The sequence below is a fragment of the Bufo bufo genome, chromosome 5, assembly GCF_905171765.1.
Source record: "Bufo bufo chromosome 5, aBufBuf1.1, whole genome shotgun sequence".
In the NCBI taxonomy this organism is placed as follows: domain Eukaryota; kingdom Metazoa; phylum Chordata; class Amphibia; order Anura; family Bufonidae; genus Bufo; species Bufo bufo.
In genome coordinates this window covers 174,427,173-174,446,496 of record NC_053393.1, presented here as the reverse complement: position 1 = coordinate 174,446,496, position 19,324 = coordinate 174,427,173, and the positions used below count along the sequence as shown (strand labels likewise).

Sequence of the window (19,324 nt, the reverse complement as noted above, 5' to 3'; positions counted from 1 at the left end):
TTCCCTCCCTAATATTCAGTTTTTCCGCCAGTCATTATGTCTGCGAGCTGTAAATCCGAGTTCTGACATGAAGAATAACTCTAGGGCAGTATCTGGAGTGTCAGAGTGAGAAGAGCAGGAGCAGCTCTGGTGTAGACCTGATCCCAGGGCTGAGATGTCACCCTCCCCCTATACGCCCCCTCCATTTATATAGCAGGGACTAGGGAGGAAGCAGCCAGTGAGAGGAGACAAGCTCATCCCTGCAGAGTGTGCACACAGGAGTGTATGGGGGCTGTGAGGGATCCTCTCACCCAGGGGATACTACTGCTGGATTATAGTCTCCATGCTTGGATTGTAAAGTGCACAGGGTTCAGTGGATGTGAGAAGCCATGGAGATGCCATGCCTGTGTCTTGCAGCGATCGCCTCTTTGCTCCCAGTGCTCATCATGTCTGGTATGTGTGTTCCTGGCTGCTGCATCTTGGAGTTGTGTTACTTTCTTGTGCATAAGAAATATTGTCTGATTTGCCATAGACTCATCCTGATAGTGAAGAAGACAGTAGTGCTGCTATAGACCTCTGTTCATGATTTCCCGGATGAACAATCTCATTCACATGGAACCAATAATCACAGTGTGTTTGGGTCTTAGGCTGAGTTTACTGACTCCTTCATAATATTATTATTATTATTTATTATTATTAAAGCGCCATTCATTCCATAGCGCTGTACATATGAGATATCAGACAAAATAGTCCTGTATCAGAAGTGTGTTGTGCAGTAACTACCACCGGACTACCTAATCGAAACTCGAGGGACCCCGTTGTAGATAATGGGGTCCATCTGGCGCCATCAGCTTCAGTTATGTGTGTGCAGGACTTCTTTCTCCACTAAAAAAGTGTTCTCCCAAACGGAAACCAAACAGGTCCCATTATAGTCAATGAGACCTGTTCAGCTCCGTTTATCCGGTGGGTTCACATCTGCGTTCTGGATTCCGTTATGGCTTTCCGTTATAACATGGTTATAACGGAAGATAACGAAATCCATAAGACGGAAGTCAAAACGGAAGCCTTTAGAGGCATTCCGTTTTGATCCGTCATAATACAAGTCTATGGGCAGCATAACGGATCCCTCCTTCCGTCTTATGGATTCCGTTATTTTCCGTTGTAACCATGTTATAAAGCGATAACGGAATCCAGAACGCAGATGTGAACCCACCGCCTTGGTGTTAAATCTGGCGCTTCCGTTATTTTCATCAGAGCAGAAGAACGGAAATAAAGAACACTGACGTGACTCATAATAATGCAAAACATGTCCGAATATTGTAAAATACATGTAGAGAACTTTTATAAAAGAAGAATCACAATTCAGGTTAGTTAGGGGATGTAATGCTCAGAAGAACATTTCTTCTAGGTGACACAACTACAAACATCTGATCACTTCCAGACAGATAGATAATTAGATAGAAAGATCAATCTAAAGGAGTGCAGATGTAGTCACAGCTAGAAACTGCAGTACTATGGGGGGTCCATACTGCATCTGCAGTACTATGGGGGGTCCATACTGCATCTGCAGTACTATGGGGGTCCATACTGCATCTGCAGTACTATGGGGGTCCATACTGCATCTGCAGTACTATGGGGGGGTCCATACTGCATCTGCAGTACTATGGGGGATTTCCATACTGCATCTGCAGTACTATGGGGGGTCCATTCTGCATCTGCAGTACTATGGGGGGTCCATACTGCATCTGCAGTACTATGTGGGGTCCATACTGCATCTGCAGTACTATGGGGGGTCCATACTGCATCTGCAGTACTATGGGGGGTCCATACTGCATCTGCAGTACTATGGGGGGTCCATAATGCATCTGCACTGTATGCTTACCGTAAGTGCAGAGAAATGTTGAGTGGTCTTGTAGAACTTCATTATGCCAATGAAGACCAAAAGAGTGGCCTTTATTTTTTTAACATGGGTGATGGATACCATTGTGTGGCATCTAAGTGCATGAACCTATCTATCTATCTATCTATCTATCTATCTATCTATCTATCTATCTATCTATCTATCTATCTATCTTATATCTGTCTATTATCTATCTATCTATCTATCTATCTATCTTATATCTGTCTATTATCTATCTATCTATCTATCTATCTTATATCTGTCTATTATCTATCTATCTATCTATCTATCTATCTATCTATCTATCTATCTTATATCTGTCTATTATCTATCTATCTCTATCTCATATCTATCTATCTATCTATCTATCTATCTTTATCTGTCTTATATCTATCTATCTATCTATCTATCTATCTCATATCTGTCTATTTATCTATCTATCTCTCTATTTATATCTATCTTTATCTGTCTTATATCTGTCTATTATCTATCTATCTCATATCTATCTATCTATCTATCTATCTATCTATCTATCTATCTATCTATCTATCTTTATCTATCTCATATCTGACTATTATCTATCTATCTATCTATCTATCTATATATCTCTGTCTATTATCTATCTATCTCTATCTCATATCTGTCTATCTATCTTTATCTATCTTATATCTGTCTATTATCTATCTATCTATATATCTCTGTCTATTATCTATCTATCTCTATCTCATATCTATCTATCTATCTATCTTTATCTGTCTTATATCTATCTATCTTTATCTCATATCTGGCTATTATCTATCTATCTATCTATCTATCTATCTATTTATATCTATCTTTATCTGTCTTATATCTGTCTATTATCTATCTCATATCTATCTATCTATCTTTATCTATCTCATATCTGGCTATTATCTATCTCATATCTATTTATCTATCTATCTATCTTTATCTATCTCATATCTGGCTATTATCTATCTATCTATCATCTGTATTTATTTATCTATCTATCTATCTATCTATCTATCTATCTATCTATCTATCTATCTGTACCCATCTATGTTTTGTGCTATCAGAACATACACACTTATATACATTCATATGACAAACCTAAGAAAAGATAATGGAACAGGGTGATTTAGACACTTGGAAGAAATATAGTATGTAGAAGAGATATTTCTAGGTCTGTTGGTCAGACTTGTATATTACACTCTGTATAACCATTCTTAGATCACTGCTGCTTGTGCCGCTGCTATTTCAGATTATCTGATTTGAAAGTTGATCCATCTGTCCGTGTTCGGAGTACATTTTCCTTGAAATAGATGATACTACTTTTGTTCGGCTTACTCATGCTGTGGTCATTGGTGCAGGAATTCATCCATCAAGTTGCATTGAAAACGTTATCATGAGTTAGTTGTGGAGCAATGCTAGGTTCAGTCGTGTACAGGTATAATAGGCTGGTATGGCCGGAAAATATTGAATTGAAACCTTACCTATATTACATGTTTGATTTTGACCTGTAGTCATAGCAGATTTGTACCTGCTTATTCCACTATGTTAGGAGGTGCTGATTAACTGAGGTTCGATAGATAGATAGATAGATAGATAGATAGATAGATAGATAGATATATAGATAGATGCGAGAGATAGATAGATAGATAGATAGATAGATAGATAGATAGATAGATAGATGCGAGAGATAGATAGATAGATAGATAGATAGATAGATAGATAGATAGATAGATGCGAGAGATAGATAGATAGATAGATAGATAGATAGATGCGAGAGATAGATAGATAGATAGATAGATAGATAGATAGATAAACTGACAAGATTCCACAGCACATCCAAGAAAAGTGTACGTTTATTTCACCAGAAAAAAACAGCAACATTTCAATCCACTCAGTGGGATCTTTCTCAAACAGTGATGATAGATAGATAGATAGTTATAGATGGGTAGATAGATAGATAGATAGATAGATAGATAGATAGATAATAGGTAGATAGATAAATAGACTTAAATAATGGGTTTTCAATGTGTGATGTATTATAATATAATAACAATATTAATCTTTATTTATATAGTTTCAACATATTCCGCAGCGCTTTACAATCAGGGGGTTCAAGTACAAACAGAGTCATAAATAACATAGCAGCAAACAGGTCAGCAATTAAAACAAGAGGGATGAGGGCTCTGCTCCCAAGAGCTTACAATCTATGAGGAGATAGGGGTGAGACAATAGGTAATATCTATGAACAACTATTTCATCATCAAACTATGATTTCTATGCAAATCTCATCATGTAATGCTTACAATACAAGACAAACTTATATCACCATGTTACCCTAGAAGAAATCCAAGAACTGACCTTAAATGAGGACACGGTCATTGTGAAGTGTTATTTGGTTTCTAATGAACTCTAATTTGCTGTGAAATTTCATATCAAAATCCCTCATTGCCATTACCCTTTTTGGACTCTAACTTTACGACAATGAATGTCTAATGTCCTAACTTACTAAGAAACACGATATCGCTTTTTAGCCTCAGTCCCTGACATCAGTACTCGAGGGAAACATTTTACAAGATGCACTAATCTTCTAAAAAGGGCTGCAAGCATCATTCACAGTCATGTACGTAAGGGTTTCAGGAGGTTTCTCAGAACTGGATTTTTATGACATAAAGTGGGGATAATGGGGGCAGATATTTTTTGTGGGTGGTTGAGGAACATTGTGGTCATTCCCCCTCGGCCATGGCTGCTTCTAGGCACCGGTTGATAACATTCATCTACACAATGAATAGAAACAGACTGAAGGTTTAGTGCTCCAAATTAGAAGAGAGAATAATATATTCCTTAACCAGTAGCTCCAGCGAACCTCCCCCAACAAGCCCATTTCTGGGTGTTCAAAAAGAATTTGGAAACGGTGATCTACAGGAGATAGGGCATCTCATCTGGTGTAGCGTTAAGCAGTTGTATATTCACAAGACTTCTCTCTCTATAAGCCATTGGTCATGTAGTAAATACTGAACTCTTTGACTGATGAAAAGCTGGAGTTATCCTGAGTATTAGTATTCCGAGTGTAAGAGCAGGCTTAGAGACCCTTAACAATGTTTTCTTAGGAAACCCTGTGTTGAGCCGCTGCATTGCTCCCATTGTCAGCCTTCAATGACTTGATTTCCCTCAGAGTTTAGCGGGGTGAAAGACATTTTGTCTCAGTATCTTACAAAGCAAGTCAAGCATTTCTCACATAAGTCTAAAGGTAAAGTTCCTTCTGTCAGTTTGTTTGCAGACTGTTCTTTGTAGTCGTTGGGCTCAGTCAACACATATTTAGTGGAGTTTGAATGAAGAATATGATTTCAGTGCGAGCCATGAGAATCGCTGCTTGCCAGGAGCATGCTGTTTGATTTTACTTGTGCATTAATCTGGCTGTTTATTCTCCACTTTGTGATATTCCATCAATCTAGCTGGAACCTGCTTGCCAGAGACGAGTTCCAAAATCTTTTTCTTTTTTTTTTTTGTACTGATCTTTGTAAAGTTTTCGGCTGTACGTTTAGTTTATTCAGATCCCAAAGTTTGTTTTTTCTTTTCCTCTTAAGAAATGCTATTTCGAGAAACTGTCCAGAAAGTTGTCTGAAAAAAAATCAGATGTGCAGGCGGAAACTAGGTCAGATTTAGAAAAACGAGTAATGTCTGCTGTCCCCTTGAACATTGTTTACTGCTGAACGCCATTTTCCATTAAAAGAACTTGGGGGAATTTATCAGTTGATGCGTTTTTGTGTCATTTTTTTTGTCTGTCTTTGGTTTGTGCCGATGTAATTTTGTAAATGGCGCACAGTAATGGTGAATTTGGCACAAGTGGTGTGTGGTTTACGCCTATATCTGTGAAAGTACGCCTGGGGCTTGTCTGGCGTGGAGTTCCAACATTTTCGTGACTATTGTGAATGTTGCAGAAGATAATTGAGACTTAAAAGTGATCTACTCTACAAATTTATGGGGTCATTTATTAAGCCCGGCATTTTAGACCCCAGTCTTAATAACCCTCAGCTGGCTGCCGCTAGGAGGCAATGCCTCTGTAACTGCTGTACAACCTACAGGTGCCAAAGATGTCTTTGGTGGAAAGGCATTTTGGACACATTTACCAAAATGAATTATTTTTTCTCAGGCATCCTCGACATTTACTGTTTTGTCAGCTTTTCTCTATCTTCTAGATACATGTATATATGAAGAGTAAATTTGTGATTCTGGTGCAAAAGAAGTGGTACAGATTAGACCATTTTAGAGATGGTCTAAAGTTTTTGGTGGACAGATATAGACAGAATTTGGAGCATGTAGACAGAATTTTGACACCTGGAAACATTTTTGGTGCACATGGACATGGCTTAAGCTAAGCCAACAAATACGGGGTAAAAGATTGACAGTCTAAGGGTGCACCAGATTTATCATCCAGCATCAGCCACTGGGATCATTTTGGCACATTGTCTAATTTACCCTGGATACAAATTAGACAGGATTAGGAAATCCAGGCCATGGTGTGTACCTCTTGCAGTATACATTCTGCAGGTTGGGAACCCAAGGTTTAAACCTATACATTTTAAAAATGGTTTAAAAATGTTAAGCCTCATGCACACGACTGTATGTATTTTGCAATCCAGAAATTGCGGATCCGCAGAAAACAGATACCATTCGTGTCGCATCCGCATTTTGAGGCAAGTATAGGACATAAAGTGAATAAATGGCTGGCTCATAGTAAATTTGCATACGGTTTTACTGTTCCATTATACATACATAACAATAAAAATAAAAAATCCCAAAATTCATACAGCCAATAAAAAACATAATCACGGTCCCTTTAAATGCGGAGCTCTCGCATAAAAATTCATATACATATAAAAAAGAGTTCATGTATTTAAAACGTTCACATATTGCTATTAGTTGATAATTCCCTATTGTATCTGTATTTAATCTCAATGATACTCTTACTTGATATCAGACTTGCAGTATTTTGTAATAGTATGTGTCAGGCGCTCCTTTGATTAGTAACATAGTAACATAGTACATAAGGCCGAAAAAAGACATTTGTCCATCCAGTTCGGCCTGTTATCCTGCAAGTTGATCCAGAGGAAGGCAAAAAAAAAACCCTGTGAGGTAGAAGCCAATTTTCCTCACTTTAGGGGAATAAAAAATTCCTTCCCGACTCCAATCAGGCAATCAGAATAACTCCCTGGATCAACGACCCCTCTCTAGTAGCTATAGCCTGTAATATTATTACACTACAGAAATACATCCAGGCCCCTCTTGAATTCCTTTATTGTACTCACAATCACCACCTCCTCAGGCAGAGAGTTCCATAGTCTCACTGCTCTTACCCTAAAGAATCCTTTTCTATGTTTGTGTACAAACCTTCTTTCCTCCAAACGCAGAGGATGTCCCCTCGTCACAGTCACAGTCCTGGGGATAAATAGATGATGGGATAGATCTCTGTACTGACCCCTGATATATTTATACATAGTAATTAGATCTCCCCTCAGTCGTCTTTTTTGTAACGTGAATAACCCTAATTTTGATAATCTTTCAGGGTACTGTAGTTGCCCCATTCCAGTTATTACTTTAGTTGCCCTCCTCTGGACCCTCTCCAGCTCTACTATGTCTGCCTTGTTTACTGGAGCCCAGAACTGTACACAGTACTCCATGTGTGGTCTGACTAATGATTTGTAAAGTAGTAGGAATATGTTCTCATCACGGGCATCTATGCCCCTTTTGATGCAACCCATTATCTTATTGTCCTTGGCAGCAGCTGCCTGACACTGGTTTTTGCAGCTTAGTTTGCTGTTTATTAAAATTCCTAGATCCTTTTCCATGTCAGTGTTACCGAGTGTTTTACCATTTAGTATGTACGGGTGACTTGCATTATTCCTTCCCATCTGCATAACTTTACATTTGTCAATGTTAAACCTCATCTGCCACTTATCTGCCCAAGTCTCCAATCTATCCAGATCCCTCTGTAGTAGTATACTGTCCTCTTCAGTGTTAATTACTTTACACAGTTTAGTGTCATCTGCGAAAATTTATATTTTACTATGCAAGCCTTCTACAAGATCATTAATAAATATATTAAAGAGAATAGGGCCCAATACTGGGCCCTGAGGTACTCCACTAGTGACAGTGATCCAATCTGAGTGTGTACCGTTAATAACCACCCTCTGTTTTCTATAATTGAGCCAGTTACTTACCCACATACAGACGTTTTCTCCCAGTCCGAGCATTCTCATTTTATATACTAACCTTTTATGTGGTACAGTGTCAAATGCTTTGGAGAAGTCCAGATACACGACATCCATTGATTCGCTGCTGTCAAGTCTAGAACTTACCTCCTCATAGAAACTGATTAAATTAGTTTGACATGACCGATCCCCATGAAGCAATGCTGATATGGCGTTATTTGCTTATTTCCGTTAAGATGCTCTAAGATAGCATCTCTCAGAAAACCTTCAAACAGTTTACCCACAACAGATGTTAAACTTACCGGCCTATAGTTTCCAGGCTCTGTTTTTGGACCCTTTTTGAATATTGGCACCACATTTGCCATGCGCCAATCCTGTGGGACATTCCCTGTCAGTATAGAGTCCGCAAATATCAGAAATAAGGGTCTGGCTATGACATTACTTAATTCCCTTAGGATACGGGGGTGTATGCCATCCGGTCCTGGCGATTTGTCTATTTTGATCTTTTTAAGTCGCTGTTGTACTTCTTCCTGGGTCAGACAGGACACTTTTAATGGCAAATTTATTTCAACATTCAGCATTTCATCTGACAGTTTATTTTCCTCAGTGAATACATTGGAGAAAAAAATATTTAACAGCTTTGCTTTCTCCTCGTCGCTCTCTGCGAATCCCCCCTCATTACTCTTTAAAGGGCCAACACCTTCAGATTTATACTTTTTAACATTTATATAATTGAAGAACATTTTAGGGTTAGTTTTACTCTCTTTGGCAATTAATCTCTCGGTCTCTAGTTTGGCCGCTCTTATTTGTTTTTTATATGTTCTATTTTTTTCCTTATAGTTTTTCAGTGCTTCCGTGCTACCCTCCTGTTTTAGTGTTTTATATGCTTTCTTTTTGTCATTTATTGCTTTCTTTACAGTTCTGTTTATCCACATTGGTTTCTTTTTGTTCCTTAACCTTTTATTCCCATACGGTATGTACCTCTCACAATGACCTTTTAGGATGCTTTTTAAAGATATCCCATTTTGTGGCTATATTTTTATTTTTGAGGACTTTGTCCCAGTTAGTTAGGCCTAACGGCCTCTCTTAGTTGGCTAAATTTAGCTTTTTTGAAGTTTGGTATTTTTGTTCCTCCCTGTAGAAACGCTCTTTTGAATGATAATTGGAAGGTTATTACTTTATGGTCACTATTTCCCAGGTGTCCCCCAACCTGCACGTCTGTTGTTCTGTCAGGTCTATTGGTTAATACTAAGTCCAGTATGGCCGTCCCTCTAGTCGGGTCCTGAACCAGTTGGGAGAGATAATTGTCTTTGGTTATTGCCAAGAATCTGTTTCCTTTATGAGATATACAAGTTTCAGTTTCCCAGTCTATATCTGGGTAGTTGAAGTCCCCCATAATAACCACCTCATTATGATTTGCCGCCTTGTCTATCTCATTTAGTAGTAGGGCTCTTTAGGGCTCTTTCACACTTGCGTTGTTCTGTTCCGGCATAGAGTTCCGTCGTCGGGGCTCTATGCCGGAAGAATCCTGATCAGGATTATCCCCATGCATTCTGAATGGAGAGAAATCCGTTCAGGATGCATCAGGATGTCTTCAGTTCCGGAAAGGAAAGTTTTTTGGCCGGAGAAAATACCGCAGCATGCTGCGCTTTTTGCTCCGGTCAAAAATCCTGAACACTTGCCGCAAGGCCGGATCCGGAATTAATGCCCATTGAAAGGCATTAATCCGGATCCGGCCTTAAGCTAAACGTCGTTTCGGCGCATTACCGGATCCGACGTTTAGCTTTTTCTGAATGGTTACCATGGCTGCCAGGACACTAAAGTCCTGTTTGCCATGGTAAAGTGTAGTGGGGAGCGGGGGAGCAGTATACTTACCGTCCGTGCGGCTCCCGGGGCGCTTCAGAGTGACGTCAGGGCGCCCCACGCGCATGGATGACGTGATCGCATGGATCATGTCATCAATGCGCATGGGGCGCTCTGACGTCATTCTGGAGCGCCCCGGGAGCCGCATGGACGGTAAGTATACTGCTCCCCCGCTCCCCACTACTACTATGGCAACCAGGACTTTAATAGCGTCCTGGGTGCCATAGTAACACTGAACGCATTTTGAAGACGGATCCGTCTTCAAATGCTTTCAGTTCACTTGCGTTGTTACGGATCCGGCGGGCACTTCCGGCAAACGGAGTACACAACGGATCCGGACAAAGCAAGTGTGAAAGAGGCCTTAATGTGAAACTTGCAGTATTAGCTTATAGCAGGCTGCAGTGTTCCTCTATACATTAGACGGGTCCGCAGACAATCCTAGCAATGCCTAGGAGAGTTGTTACTCACGAATCCCGCTGTAGTATTCGGCTCTCCTCTCCTGCCGGCCAGTCTCGCGCTCTGCTCTATGTTGGCTTAGTTCGCGCTTAGTCCATGCATGCGTTGTAGAGAAAAGGAGATGCCAAAATAGATAAGTATAGGACATGATATTTGTATGGAAATAAGAGGGGCACTCTCTACATACGGGATCACACACAGTCTGTATATTATAAGATTCGATATTTATTATCCTCACTGTAATTAATTAAAATGGTAAACTGTTACCCAACCATAAAACACTTCAGTTAATCATAAAATACAATTCTAAAATTAATCCACTATACACAACTCCTCCTTAGATTCAAGGAAAGTAAGTCCTTAGATTTGCAGCACTATATTTCTCTGGAAGGGCTATTCAATATATAGCATAATGATACAATTCTCATTTGAGGTGCAATAGTGTAATCAGTTGATGAGAGCAGTCCATACAGCTTTGTGTATCTTATTCCTGTTGTGTTCCGATATCACCATACAGTCAATTCAACCTTGCTGCTCAGTTGAGCTGCGCTGGGTGTATCAGCCAGACGGCTATGTATTGTTTAGTCCGGAGCTACAAGTAAATGTCTCTTACCAGACTCTCAATGTGCCACTCGCCCACCTCCCAGTAGTCGGTCGTCTCTTACCGGCCTCCCGCTTCACGGCGTTCTCCTCTGCCCTGCTCCTCCTCACCCTTCACACGGCGTCCCGCGTGGTGGTGAAGCAAGCGTCGGCGCAGCGTCTCACGTGATGCGGAAGAGGCGTTCCTTACCGGTCAGCTGATTATGCTTGCCGGAGGTCCTGGTCGGGCTGAGGCAATTCCTAGACAGGCCTGTCGTTATTGGTCAAGTGTCCTTTGCGTGCACATCAGTTTACCATTTTAATTAATTACAGTGAGGATAATAAATATCGAATCTTATAATATACAGACTGTGTGTGATCCCGTATGTAGAGAGTGCCCCTCTTATTTCCATACAAATATTCTCTCCCTATATAGGCCTGGGGTGAGGCCTCTAGAGGTGAGCACCTCTTATCCAAAACCGATTGGTGGGTGTAGCCGCTGTTTGCTACTTTAAGTATAGGACATGTTCTATCTTTTTGAGTTCTGCAAAAAGATACAATAAGTCCACAAAATGGGGCCACAAAAATCAACGGGGGCAAAAAAAAAAATGCAGACAGCACACAGACCACATCTGTATTTTGCACATCTGCGGCTTGTGGACCACAAAAGAGACACGGTCGTGTGCATGAGGCCTTATTGTATGAATTGTCTGAGTCTCATACATAATAGAATATATGCAGAGTCGTGGTGGGGCCATCAACACACTGCGAGCATACAGCACTGACCGTAAAATTATACATTTAGATCACATATAATAGTTTACAGTATATTATGCTCGGCACTTGTAAGTAAAATAATGATGTTTTCATATGTTCCGGTAGGTCTTTACATTACTCTGGAACAGTGCCAACAAGAGTTGTCACAGTCTATTCATAACACTTATAGGATCCTGCTGGCCGCTACATAAGGGTATAAGTGAATCTTCCGACAATTAATGAAAGACACTATGATGTCACAGCATCTTCACTACAGACAGTAAGGCTGGGTGCGCAGATATCAGTTGTGTCCGGCTAGTTGTTTTATGGCAGCGCTCACATAACGGATGTAGGTGTATTGGCACTTTATAGCACAGTCTGGCGTCCATAGCTTGAAAGTGCCTGATAGAAAAATTCAGCAAGCTAAGTTTTTCTATCCAAACCTTCGAAGACATCCGACATCAAAACTGATTTGCCAGATGCCGTGAACGATCCCACAGAAAATTGTGGGACCAGGTCTGGCATCAACTTACCTATTTCAACTACAATGTATGGCTGGATATATGCGAACATACAGGTTAGTTGTCACATACTATAACTATAGTAGAAAATAGTAACAGTTGTCCAGCTTGTTGGATTTGTTTTAACAGAGGCCAGTTTTACCTGTAAAAAAGAACATAGTCACCTGCCCCCCACCACTCCGTTCCAGCTCCCTGGACCCCTAGCTCCCTTCAGCATTCTTCCTGTCCGTATCTTGTAAACTTCCAGATGGGCGGAGTTACATACACTACTGCGGCAGGGACTAGCCTCAGCAATCACATCTCCCCAAGCAGTGCATGACCCATCAGTGATGTGCCTCTTGGGGATATGTCATAGGCGAGGCCAGTCATTGGCTACAGCAGTGCAAGTAACCCTTCTCATCTGGAAGTTTACAGGACAGGGACCAGAAGACCAGTGAGGAACCAGGAAGCCATAATGGAGCAGCGGAGGAACAGGTGACTATGGCTTTTTTCAACAGCTACAACAGGCTGAGAGGCTGAGGCTCGAAATTAGAAAAGTTCAAAAAGCTGGAACTGCTTTAAAGGCGTTCCCTGGGAATAATGTAATAGGGCGGCAAGCAACCTCTCCTAGCATGTGAGAAGGACTGGTTGCTCCAGCTTGCAGAGCTGCCTTAATACACTACACTGCTCCACAGTAGCTGGTAATGATATGATCCTGTCTATGATATGCCATCATGGCTGAGCAGCCTGACAGCAACACTAACCAATCTGTAGTATATGCAAGTGCCAGAGTGTAGTGTGTAGTGAGGCTCTGCCCCCTCACCTCCCTAGGCAGCTCTGCAAATAGAGGCAGCCAGACCTGCTCAAATTCTAGAACAGGTTGTAGGCAGCCATTTTAAATACTTCCCAAAGACTCCTTTAAAGGATAAATAAGTGAGAAAATACCAGCTCACAAGCCGTAGGTGGTCCCCACTTTATGCACGGATCTCATGCCAATATAACACTGCATACATAAAAGAATAGAAATATTGATCCAGCTGTGAGAATGGAGAATTAGTGTGCTCATTATTTCATGGTTCATCTGGATTTTTATTAAGACTGCATAAATATTGGATTTTATTCTCTATTCTCGAAGCTGGAACAACATTTCCATCCCCTCTAAAGACCCTGTTCAGCGTCTGCACATCTAGATGCTAATGATTTCTAGGTTTGTATATTTACTAGACTGGTGTGCTAGCGGAGATCAGCTTATATCAATACAGAGAAGCAATGTTAGCCTCATAATTCTGTTCATTAAAAATCCGTCAAGTTACATATTCACACCTCCATATATACTGAGTGCTGCACAATGTGTGTATTCATGGGCAACACTCAATGTGCATACAAGACATGCTCCTAACAGAAAATGTAAAATGGAACTGACAGTCATACATAACTTCAGTCTTTTATTTTTTATTCAAATTTTCATGTCTTCTTCTGGTCAGATACAATATTCATGTGTGTTAATGAGGTAGTGATGGCTCCAGGATTATAGACATTGCTCTTATGTTCTTCTCCTGATGGACATCATCTGTCCTTTTGCTCTCTGTACATTTTTAGTCTAGAGGGTATTACTTAAAGGGTCCAAAATTAATAAAATGCAATCCAATTGGTATATTCAATAATACACAATTCATAAAAGGACAATATATAAAATATAAAATATAATTGGTCGACCATATAAATGACACTGTGAGAATGCTATACACATCAAGTCTGGAGGATTCGGTCACTGAGTACAAATAGTACTCCAATGGTGGCTTTGTGAACCAAGGATAATGAAAGATAAAGTGCACAATCTAATACAAAGTGACTAGTGATGAAACACATATATAATCACTAAAAATATAACTCATATAATCCGTGTATTAGGGAATTGTGATAAAAATGTCCATATAGTGAAAAAAGGAAAAAAATGTGAATGGTGAAAAAAAGGGGTAAAAGGACACCAATTGGAGCCCTGCACCGACGTGTCCGTAGATGTATTGATACTCCTTCCTATGGCAAAAGTCCACAGCGATGTGTTAATTAGTATATTCAAACCGCATCAAAGCACTATAACCGCTGGTTATATCCGACTGTCAATAGTCGTTATATGTATGACAGACGTCCAAATCGGTATAATGGTTCATATAATAAAGCCGCATCAAGCGCTGTGGCCGTAGATTAAGTTTTGACTGTCAAATCGTTCACTCATATAAACAGTCTGTAGTGTAAATCCGGCTGTTAATTCTGAAGAAATAGGTGGTCTTACCTCCTTTAGTTTTCTATCGGAATAGTTGATTTCCTAGTGCGCTGCAGGACATGTGTTGGAGACGCCGCTCCGTCCGCACAGCTGACAAACTCCGTACAATCTAGCCAAATCTCGCGGTGTTACAAGTGGGACTTCCGTCCGGTCTCAGTACTCACTCGGATATTCAAGGCGATTCAATTGTAACAAAGTTGCTTTCTTCAGTTTGATGAATGCATGGCCATGCAAAAGTTGAAGCAACTGGAGGTTTTAGCGGAGTGTCTGATTGCCCAGACGCGTTTCGGGATAGTTCCAATCCCTTCCTCAGTGGTCATATCCGGCACTCCTAACCTCCTCCTTTTTAAGCGTTGATTAAGTCTTCCATAAATCCCGGTTAGATAATCCAGATTTGGATGGTTCTCATTGAATTTCGCTATGATGCGGTTTTATTGCATTTTTCTTGCGTTTTTTTTTATGTTGATGCGTTTTCATTTGCATTCTGTTCTATTCATTATAATCAATGTCCCTGTGTCAAGGGAACTTTATAAAAAATATATGCAATACTATTAAAATTACAATAAAAATGCAATATAAAAATACAATATAGAAAATCAATATAAAAAATATTTTCTGCTGTGACATAACAACAGGTGCAAATAAATATATATACATCTATAATATATAGGTCCAATGTAGTCTATCTCAGTCATATTCAATAAGCATGGAGTGGGTTGTACTTGTACTAAGCACTCCGGCAAGTACAACCCACTCCATGCTTATTGAATATGACTGAGATAGACTACATTGGACCTATATATTATAGATGTATATATATTTATTTGCACCTGTTGTTATGTCACAGCAGAAAATATTTTTTATATTGATTTTCTATATTGTATTTTTATATTGCATTTTTATTGTAATTTTAATAGTATTGCATATATTTTTTATAAAGTTCCCTGTGCGGACGGAGCGGCGTCTCTAACACATGTCCTGCAGCGCACTAGGAAATCAACTATTCCGATAGAAAACTAAAGGAGGTAAGACCACCTATTTCTTCAGAATTAACAGCCGGATTTACACTACAGACTGTTTATATGAGTGAACGATTTGACAGTCAAAACTTAATCTACGGCCACAGCGCTTGATGCGGCTTTATTATATGAACCATTATACCGATTTGGACGTCTGTCATACATATAACGACTATTGACAGTCGGATATAACCAGTGGTTATAGTGCTTTGATGCGGTTTGAATATACTAATTAACACATCGCTTTGGACTTTTGCCATAGGAAGGAGTATCAATACATCTACGGACACGTCGGTGCAGGGCTCCAATTGGTGTCCTTTTACCCCTTTTTTTCACCATTCACATTTTTTTCCTTTTTTCACTATACGGACATTTTTATCACAATTCCCTAATACACGGATTATATGAGTTATATTTTTAGTGATTATATATGTGTTTCATCACTAGTCACTTTGTATTAGATTGTGCACTTTATCTTTCATTATCCTTGGTTCACAAAGCCACCATTGGAGTACTATTTGTACTCAGTGACCGAATCCTCCAGACTTGATGTGTATAGCATTCTCACAGTGTCATTTATATGGTCGACCAATTATATTTTATATTTTATATATTGTCCTTTTATGAATTGTGTATTATTGAATATACCAATTGGATTGTATTTAATTAATTTTGAATCATTAAAATCTGAGTAATTGCCATAGAGTGAGTGCTCACTTCCATCACTTTTTTATATATCTTATACATTGAGGTCGGGTGTCCTCAATTTTAGTTTGCAGCACCGTACCATCCGCTAACAGACGTGAGCCACTCCATTTTTCTAAATTATTACTTAAAGGGGTTGTCCATTCCAGGGGTGTACATGGAAATCACTGGGCCCCATAGCAAGAATCTGAATTGGGCCCCCATGCCCTATTTTTAGCCCCTTCCACTACCACCCATGGCCCTTCCGACTACCTGCCAGCGGTGTTCAGCATGTGCCGGATCTGACGGCGATTCTAGTAATACTGCTCCTATGCTGGAACAGAATACCACAATCTTATTGTAAGTGTGTAACTAGTCTTACCCGATGAACTGTGCCCTCTACTGCTGCCTGTTATATAGTGCACCACTATCATACCCCCCCATGAACTGTGTCTGCCACTGCTGCCACTTATTATATTTTATTATTATATTATATAGTGCCATACCCCTGTAAAATGTGCCTGCTCAGCCTTTGATATAGAGCGCCACTGCCATAATCCCCCCCCCCAGGATTTGTGCTACTGCTGTCTGGTACTGCTTATTATATACTGCACCAATGCCATACTACCCCCCCTCCCCCGTACTGTGCCTGCTACGCCTATAATATAGTCATCACTGCCATATCCCCTCCTTCACCTTGAACTGTGTCTGGTACTGCTGCCTGCTACTGCTTATTATATACTGCGGCAATACCATACCCACCACCCCAATATTGTGCCTGCTACTGCATATAATATAGTGCATCACTGCCATACCCCTTCCCCCCAATGCCCCCATGAACTGTCCCTTCTACTTGTGCGGCTGTTATTTTTTCTACATAGTGTGCCACCCTCCCCCTCCTGAGCCCCAGGCTTCCAGACTTCCCTCATACATTAACTTTTTTTCTCAAGCTTTTGTCTTCTGCTTGACTTACTTTTCTAGGTGCTCATTGTCACCAGTGATGGTCAGTTCGCAGTGTTCGCCAGCGAACCCATGCGGGCTGCCATCCTTAGTAAGGTAGACTCACCCGTCCGGCGATACACAGGTAAGCCCTCACCTGTGCCTGCACCGAGAGCTGGTCTGAAATCAAATGCAGTCACCGGGAGAGGCAGTTCCGAGAACAGCCATTGGGGGCCTTCATCGGGCTGCGAACTGACCATCACTGATTGTCACTGTGGAATGTTCAAGCAGCGCTGGAGACTGAAGTAACTCCAACTCTTGATGCTGCTGTCCCACAGTCACAGACAGCGCTTCCTGGTAGGGTCAGCCCGGCATGACTGAAGTCCTCCATCATGACTTAGTAAGGTTTCTCTTCTGGGTGCTTGGCCAGCCAATCAGCAGCAGGCTCTGATAGGACTACTTATGCTGATTGGTCAGACCAGCTCCCTGCAGAGAAACAGAGCGCTCGGGCATGAATGGAGCCACAGCCACTGATACTCTGGGTAAGGGGGAGGGGAGAGAAGAGCCCACTGAAGCACAAGGGGCTAGGGAAGCCATGAGTGTGCAACTGGAAGGCAGGGCCTGAGGACTCAGGACAGGGGAGAGCCATTGTATTGTAATTAGGGGAGGGGTCTATCTTCCACGCCGGGCCCCCTTCCCCCACGGGCCCCATAGCAGCTGCGTGGTCTGCCTCTATTGGAGGTACACCACTGGTCTCATCATAGAGAATGGGATATGCCCCCATTGTTTTATAGGTGCGGGTCCCACCTGTAAACCTATATTGGGAACGGAGCCCCGCAAGGTGGTGGCTGGAGGACTCCAGTCTGGCCACCACCAAGCCGGCTCCCTATAGAAGTGAATGGTAGCGCACCGCGCATGAACGGCCCCACTCCCATTCACTTCTATGGGCTCGACAGACCCATAGAAAATGAATAGAGGGCGGCTGCGCATGCGCAGTGCTCCCTCCTTCACTTTCGGGGCTTCGTTCTCTATATAGGTCCCCTGGGACCCACACCTATAAGACTATGGGGGCATATCCTAGCGATATGCCCCCATTGTCTATGATGAGACAACCCCTTAAATGACTAGTTTTGCCAGTTGAGTCCTAACCAGTGGATATTTTTGGTGGTATTTAGTGGGTGCACATCAATTTACTAACTTACCTCTATTAGAACATAGAGATATTATAACCACCATAGATGACCTTATTAATCTATTCAACCACTCAAAAATTTAATGGAGATTAAAGGTATTGTCCCAGGATTTCATATGAAATGCCTTGGTTGGATCATACAAAGCATAACTTTTTTTTTCAATTGAAATAATTTTAACAATGCACCTGTGTCTACATATAGAACACACTGTCATCTTGGAAGCATCTTAGTAGCACACTAGAAGGGAACAAAAAGAACATTAGGGGGCAGCATGAAAAGTACTTAAAAGCACAAAAAACACTACATTACATAATCCAATACTCTTCACAGTGTGACTAGAAAAGCATACAGACTGCAGAATCACAGGTGTCCTGTAGTTTCTGTCACTAAGACTTCAGTAGCAGATCTTAAAGTTGTGAGGTAAAGCCTCCGCAGTTTGCACTTGATTTTTCCAGCAAACCACATATTCTTGATTAGATTGCAATCTGGGGGGGTTTGGAGACCATGTCAACACCTTGAACCTTTAGTCTTCAAACTATTCCCATACAAATGATGCAGTGAGTCCTGGCGTTATCATTCCACCAGAATACGCAAGCACCCAGCCTCCCACATGACTTAAAAGAAAACATGATTCATTAGACCAGGCCACCTTCTTCCATTGCTTCATGTTCCAGTACTGAAGCTCACATGTCTATTGTAGGTGCTTTCAGCAGTAGATAGGGATCAGCATGGACACTCTGATTTGTCAGCAAGCTGTGTGTTCTGGGAAATTGGGGCAGATAATTGTCAGAAGGAAAGCGTTCCCTTCCTGCAATCGCCTGTTCGCTAGCGGAGGAGACCACTGCTATTACATGCAGCAATCTCCTCCGCAGCATGAGGGGGAGTGATCGATATGCCATCACTCGTCCCCATGCTGTATAGTGGTTTGTCGGCAGTAGATCGTTAGTAGACACC

The 19,324-nt window shown here is 41.1% G+C and overlaps 1 protein-coding gene across 2 annotated transcripts in view; it reads left to right on the top strand.

The window, feature by feature from the left end:
* APCDD1 (APC down-regulated 1) overlaps nucleotides 1–19,324 on the top strand; it is a 142,093-nt gene that overhangs the window by 77,497 nt on the left and 45,272 nt on the right. Inside the window, exon 1 of one of the 2 annotated variants that reach the window (XM_040432204.1) lies at nucleotides 223–432. The exons of the other annotated variant lie outside the window; for it this stretch is intronic. Coding sequence (XP_040288138.1) covers nucleotides 369–432 — 64 coding nt within the window. The 5' untranslated portion in view covers nucleotides 223–368. Of the gene's footprint in view, nucleotides 1–222; nucleotides 433–19,324 lie in introns of those variants that run through there. 2 annotated transcript variants of the gene reach the window in all.